The 7,511-nt window shown below is 36.1% G+C and overlaps 1 protein-coding gene across 2 annotated transcripts in view; it reads left to right on the forward strand.

The window, feature by feature from the left end:
- The window catches only part of LOC107630739, a gene marked incomplete in the record, with an annotated part of 4,641 nt that extends 3,664 nt beyond the window's left edge, over positions 1-977 (forward strand). For both annotated transcript variants that reach the window (XM_016333957.2, XM_016333955.2), the window contains 1 exon segment: positions 1-977. In XM_016333957.2, coding sequence (XP_016189443.1) covers positions 1-517 — 517 coding nt within the window.

The following is a 7,511-nucleotide window of genomic DNA, read 5'->3' on the forward strand; positions in this document are numbered from 1 at the left end:
TTGCAAGGCACATGGGGGTGGCAAGAGATGCTCTTGGGGCCATCCTGGGTCAGAATTTGGCATCCAACCAGATGGTCCTTGTAATTCATTTGCCAGGGGGAAAACTGGTCTGTGTGCACTTCATAGTGGACAAGTGCATGATAAGAGGGTTCATGGTGGTGTCTCTCTGGGATCAACTGTTCAGGATCCTCATTCTAGTAATCCAGATGAACTAAAGCGGGTACTCCTTGCCAAAGACATGGATATGGGTATGATGAAAGTGACAAGCAGCCTTGGCAATGCTGCTCCGGGGACTTACTCTGATATTAAACAATATGAAGCTGCAAGCTCTAATGTCCCTGCCGAGGAAGGAAGTCACATGCCATCACTCACTGTTCCTGAAGGTAGGGTGCATGGTGGAAGTCTGATGGCAATGCTATCAGGGAGTTCTGTTCGTGGCTCAAGCAGTGGGAAAGGCGTTGCCAATGATCCATCTGAAGCTGTTAAAGGCTACATCATGCCCAGGAGTTGGATTTAAGGCTAGTCATCGTTTCTGTTTCATGGTTCCATAATTGGCATATTTATTATCTACATGTTTCATGGTTACTCCCTTTGATGTCGGATTGTTGGCGATTGGGTTTACTCTCTAATGAAGAGATTACCCAAGTTGTTTGATAAACAATCTTATGGAGGGGCTTATATCAAGGTAGGACTGTGTACTTTTGATTAGGTAGTGCGTGTTGCTCTTCGTCTTCTCCTTGTTCATGTGTCTGTAAATATTACATCTGATAAAACGTCTAGCAGGTTTGGAATGCTGGTTGCTACCTATAAGGTCTGTCAGTGTGCCATTGTATTCTATTCATAATAAAGCTAGTTCGTATGTTGTGTTATTTTATAGTTTACTCTAGAGAACTGCTTGTCAGGCTTGCAGCCTACTGGACTATTGTTGCTCCCATTTGGCAATTTCTGTTGTTATTAATAGACACTGTTGTCTTTTACATTGTATGTGCTAATGTAGGATGTGAGAGTCGAACCGGTTAATGAATCGGTGGAGTGGTGGAGTGGCTGAATCAGTGGTTAAATGGTCTAACCGGAATTAAATTGTGATTAAATTGATTTAATTAAATATAAAATAAAATTATTAAAAATTTAATATATGCGGAGTGCATCTGGTTTTATATGCGACAAAAAAGTGTCTTTAAAACTTAAAGGTAAATTCTATCGCACCGCTATAAGACCGGCTATGCTGTATGGTACGGAATGTTGGGCGGTTAAAAGGGAGCACGAACATAAGTTGAGTGTGATAGAGATGAAGATGTTGAGATGGATGAGTGGTCATACGCGATTGGATAAAATAAGGAATGAAGATATAAGGGAGAGAGTTGGAGTGGTATCCATTGTGGAAAAGATGGTTGAATTGCGTCTCACGAACATAAGTCGAGTGTGATAGAGATGAAGATGTTGAGATGGATGAGTGGTCATACGCGATTGGATAAAATAAGGAATGAAGATATAAGGGAGAGAGTTGGAGTAGTATCCATTGTGGAAAAGATGGTTGAATCGCGTCTCAGGGTTTGGACATGTGAGAAGAAGACAGATAGAACATCCAGTCAGGAGGGTGGATGAGATGGAAGATTGACAAAGGGCAAAAGGTAGAGGAAGACCTAAGAAGACCATCCATGAGGTGGTCAAACGAGATCTACATGTAAACGGTTTCTCTGTAGACATGATACATGACAGAGCACAATGGCGTCGTTTGATTCATGTAGTCGACCCCACTTAGTGGGACAAGGCTTTGATGTTGTTGTTGTATCTATAATTTATCATTAAAAATTTATAAACAAGTTTAAATATCAAAATTTATTGTTAAAGAAAATCAAAATATACACAAATGATATACACAATGTTTTATAGCAAAATATTTTTTTTTAATTAAACATAAAAAATATTACTCATCAGTAATTACAAATCAATAATCACCATTAAGTGTTTCAAGTTACATAAGTCGACAATACAAATTACATTTTAATTAAATTTTGGATATTTCTTAGCTGCATCAAAAGATTTGCAACGTTAGTTAGCATGCAATTGATTTTTTTTCTTAATAATAATAATAAGGGCAAAACATTCCATTAAGCAAAGGGGAAATTTTTTTTACATAAATCCGCCAAACTAAAATTCGGTTCATGAATCAACCAAGGTATATTTATATGTAATTCGAACCAACTAAATTCGAACTCAACTTTCATATAATTCAAACCATGTTCATTTGAATTATACACAATTGCACACACACTAATTCGAATCAACCTGATTCAAATTACACACAGTAATTCGAATCAGGGTGATTTGAATTACACCCATACACGCGTTCCCAAGTAATTCGAATTATTTATTGTATAATTTGAATTATGCTGTTAAAAAATTAATAATTTATTAAGAAAATTTTATTAAAAAAATTAATAATCTATTAAAAAATTTATTAAAAAAATTAGAAAAATATATTTTTTATTTCATATTTTAATAAATTTATTTAAATTATACTACAAAAAATATTTTATTTTATGCAAAATAATTTAAAAAAATGGCTTAAAAAATGTTATGAGTACTATAAAAATTTGTAATGTTCTAATGACTTAGGTAAATACATGCATGTATTCAAATTTTAAATAAAATACTCTACATAGTCAATAATAATTTAGAAATTAAAAAAATATTTTATTTCATACAAAACAATTAAAAATATATTTTATTCTATACAAAATAATTTTAAAAAATAGCTTAAAAGATGTTATGAGTATTATAAAAGTTTGTAATATTCTAGTGATTTAAGTAAATACATGATAAAAATATATTTTTTTTAATTTCTAAATTATTATTGACTATGTAGAGTATTTTTTTAATGTCATAAGTCATTAGGACATTACAAATTTTTATAGTACTCCTAACATCTTTTAAGCTATTTTTTAAATTATTTGCATAGAATAAAATATTTTTTTGTGGTATAATTTAAATAAATTTATTAAAAAATATTCATAATAATTTTTTAATAAAATTATTTAAATTATATGGTGAGATATTACATGATTCGAATTACCATGGAGAAGTTCGAATCACTCTGATTCAAATTATATGGTGAGCAATTCGAATTCTATACAATACTCTTCTGCCCATTCTTGATAGCTCATGAATATTTTTTAATAAATTTATTCAAATTATACCACAAAAAAATATTTTATTCTATGAAAATTAATTTAAAATATGACTTAAAAGATGTTAGGAGTACTATAAAAATTTGTAATGTCCTAATGACTTAGGACATTAAAGAAATACTCTACATAGTCAATAATAATTTAGAAATTAAAGAAAATATATTTTTATCATGTATTTATTTAAATCACTAGAATATTACAAACTTTTATAATATTCATAACATCTTTTAAGCCATTTTTTAAAATTATTTTGTATAGAATAAAATATATTTTTTAATTGTTTTGTATGGAATAAAATATTTTCTTTCATTTCTAAATTATTATTGACTATATAGAGTATTTTATTTAAAATTTGAGTACATGCATGTATTTACCTATTCTTAATAAATTATTAATTTTTTAACAGTATAATTCAAATTATACCATGAATAATTCGAATCAGACAAATTTGAATTACTTAAGAACGCGTGCATGGGTGTAATTCGAATCACCCTGATTCGAATTACTGTGTGTAATTTGAATCAGGTTGATTCAAATTAGTGTGTGTGTGCAATTGTGTATAATTCGAATGAACATGGTTCGAATTATGTGAAAGTTGAGTTCGAATTTAGTTGGTTTGAATTACATATAAACATGCCTTGGTTGATTCATGAACCGAATTTTGGTTTGGCGGATTTGTGTAAAAAATTTCTCCCCTTGACTTAATTGAGTGTTTTGCCCTAATAATAATAAGGGGTAAGTATTGTTTTGGTCCTTAATTTTGAGGGTCAGAATCGAAAATGTCCTTGATCTAATTTTTTATTTAGAATCGCCCTTAATGTTGCATTTCCATTTAAAATCGTCCTTTCTAATAATTTTTTTTTTTTATAAATGATGAAGCTACCCTTTTCAGCTTTAGTGTTGCGGGCGAAACACTTGATGTCTCTAATTTGATGTAAACCCTCAACGTTAACCACAACATTAATCACAACGTTTCGTAAACTAAACCGATTGCAGCGTGCCCTAACCCAGAATCGGAAAGGACGGAAGCTGTTGTTAGACTGAAGAGAGCAGGCGAGTTCGAGAAACTGGAAGGAAGGGACGTGAACAGTCGGTCAAGCAGTACTTGCAGGATTTGCGTAGGTATGAGTTTCCTCCTTCCTTTGACTATAGTAGCTCTCCTCGTAGTGGTTAGTTTCGGGTTAGAAGGTTTAGGTTTTGGTAGTCTGTTGATGGTTGAAAAGAGGCTATGTGTGTTGAGACTAGGGATTAGCATCACTGTAAAATAGGGAGGTCTGTGTGATTTGTCTTTTTATTTTTTTCTATTGTTGCAATATGGTAATGTGTTCTGATAGTAATTTACTCAGGGTGTTGGAAAAGACAATGGGTTATTTTAAAGTGAAAGTCTACCATGGAGGATGGTTTACTTATCAAAATGGTCCATTACAGTATGTGGGAGGAGAAACAATAGTGATAGAAGAGATTGATGGTGATCGGTGGTCCGTATTTGAAGCCTATGCGGAGCTAAAGCAATTTTGTTATGTGGAGTAGAATATCCTATCATTGTGGTTCAAGGATTCGACACATGAAGACATGGAGGAAATTTTGAAGTTGCTTAAAGGTGATGTGGATTCGATTGCCATGTGTAAAATAGCAGAGTTGAGAGACTATGTAGAGTTGTATGTTGTCCACAAGGTTGAGGAGGAAGACGTATTTTCTGCTGCTAGCTACATTGATGTTGGGGAGAAACACGGGATGGTTGACATAAGTGAGGGGCAAGAGTTGGTTGTGTATGGTGGAGTAGAGGAAAGGCGAAACCAATCTGAACCAAGTGTTGCTGATTTTGGGGCAGAGCAGAGGGACAATGAAGTTAATCAGGAAGTTGAGTGTGGTAATTTTGGTGATAGTGACAGTCTCGATTCAGAGTATAAACCATCTGGAGAAGAGGACGACAGTGAAGATGATTCGCACTTTACCGATAGTGATGATGATCTTGATCCTGATGTAAGTGGGTTTTAAGATGTGAAAGTCATGAATAAAAAACGCAGGGCTATGAAAAAGAAGGGTGTAGCAAATGAGGACTTTGAAAATGACGAGGGAGAAAACAATGATGAGTTAGATTTGGACCACGAGGTTGGGGCTGAGGGGTCCGATTCAGAGCATCAGGGAGTGAGGTATCCAGTTCACAAGGCACAAAAGGATATGAATAAATACAAGTGGGAAGTTGGCACAATGTATGCATCTGGGGAGGAGTTCAAGGACACTGTGACTGCTTATGCTGTGCAAACCGCAAAGGCAATCAGGTTTAGGAAGTGTGATCTGAAGAGGGTTAGGGCTGTTTGTTCGAGAGATTGTCCTTTTTAGTTGTATGCTGCAAAAATCGGAGATGAGGATACTGGGAAGCTCCGCAGCATGAATTTGACTCACACATGTACTCAAGCACATAGGGTGGGATTTTACACTCGAAATGGCTTGGCAAGGCATTTAAAAAGAAGGTTGAAGCAAATCTCAAGGTGAAGATAAGGGAGTTAATTTCAAAGGATAAAAAAAAGTGGAACTTGACTGTCACTAAGTCAATGGCAAGTAAGACCAAGCAGATTACACTGGATGAAATTTAGGGAACCTTCCGAGAGCAGTATAAGAGGATTTATGACTATGGACATGAGCTCTTGAGGGCAAATCTAGGCTCCTTTGTTCGCATACAAGTGCAGAGGTCCCCAGATCTTGATAATGAAGCACCAACCTCATCCATGACCAATTACTGCATCTTCCAGAGGATCTATGTGTGCTTCGAAGTATGCAAGCAGAGCTTCCAGCATTGCAGGTCCTTCATTGGTCTAGATGGCTGCTTTTTGAAGACACCCTAGGGAGGACAATTGCTCACTGCAATTGGTTGGGATCCGAATGATCAAATGATGTCCATTGCATATGCGGTTGTAGAGGCCGAGACCAAGGACTCGTGGACTTGGTTTCTAAGTCATCTTACATCTGATATTGGGCTTGAGAAGATGGAAAGATCCACCTTCATGTCTGACCAATAGAAAGTAAGCATACTTCACTTCATTTACATTGTGAATTATTGCAACTCTCAAGTCTCCCTAACTATATGCTCGTTGATTTCATGGTGTAGGGTTTGTTGCCAACCTACGAGGATGTTATACCAGGAGTGGACAATCGATTGTGTGTGAGACACTTATACAGCAACTTCAGAAAAATGTTTCCAGGGTTAAAATTGAAGCAACTGATGTGAAAGTGTGCTAAGGTGACTCACTAGAAGGATTGGGAGAGGTACATAGCCGAAGTGAAAGCTATGAATCAGGAAGCTTTTCGGTACCTAAATGCTATCCCTCCTAGGTATTGGTCTCGATCTAGGTTCACCTTTAACTCTAAAGTAGATACACTGGTTAACAACATGTCTGAGAGCTTTAATTCTGCCATAATTGATGCTAGAGAGAAGCCTATAGTTACGATGTTATACGATGTTATAGTTACTAATGACTAGGTGGGCAGAAAATAGGGAACTTGCGCATAATTATTCAGGGACAATCTTACCTAGGATTAGAATCAGGTTGGAGAGGATGTCTAGGTTAGCTGGGGAGTGGCGGCCATACTGGTTTGTAGTTCAGAAATATGAGGTTGTTAACGGATTAGACAAGTTTGCTGTTGACTTAGACATTCATGAATGTTCATGTAGAAGGTGGCAGATGAGTGGCATACCTTGTGTCATGCTATTAGTTGCATCAAATTCAAAGGCTTGACTTGGAACCTTTTGTGGATGGTTGTTATAAGAAAGAAGCGTACTTGAGGTGCTACGAGTCAGTCATACACCCGTTGAACGGACCAGATCTTTAGGAGAGAATAGCACATCCTGATGTTATGCCACCCCCTATAGAAGACCTAGTCACAGGCCAGTGAAAAAGAGGAGACCAGCTGCTGGAGATGAAGAACAGAGCAGCCGCACTCACTTGTCAAGGAAGGGGGAGAAACAAAGGTGCTCTATATGTGGATCTGTTGGACACAACAAAAGCAGATGCCCTAAACCCATTGAGGATTTGGTATATTTTTAATTTTTCTTCTTGCTAGGTATTGGTCTGTCTTAAGCATAATATTGTTGTGGTAAATTGCAATTGTTTATGTGGCCCAACATTCAAAGAAGGTTAGCAACAAAGGCAAAGAACAGAAGGGAAGCACCAAATCACAGCCTCCAGCTTCCAAGGGAGGAAGGAAGATTGCCTCTTTCTAGCCCATTCCTAAACTAGCTGTCAAGAGGAAAGCTACTTCAGTAACACAGCCACCATCTTCAGCCCAGTCCAACAATGCAGCACAGCCAAAAAGGCCTAG

The sequence above is a fragment of the Arachis ipaensis genome, chromosome B03 (assembly GCF_000816755.2).
Source record: "Arachis ipaensis cultivar K30076 chromosome B03, Araip1.1, whole genome shotgun sequence".
NCBI classification, from domain to species: Eukaryota; Viridiplantae; Streptophyta; class Magnoliopsida; order Fabales; family Fabaceae; genus Arachis; species Arachis ipaensis.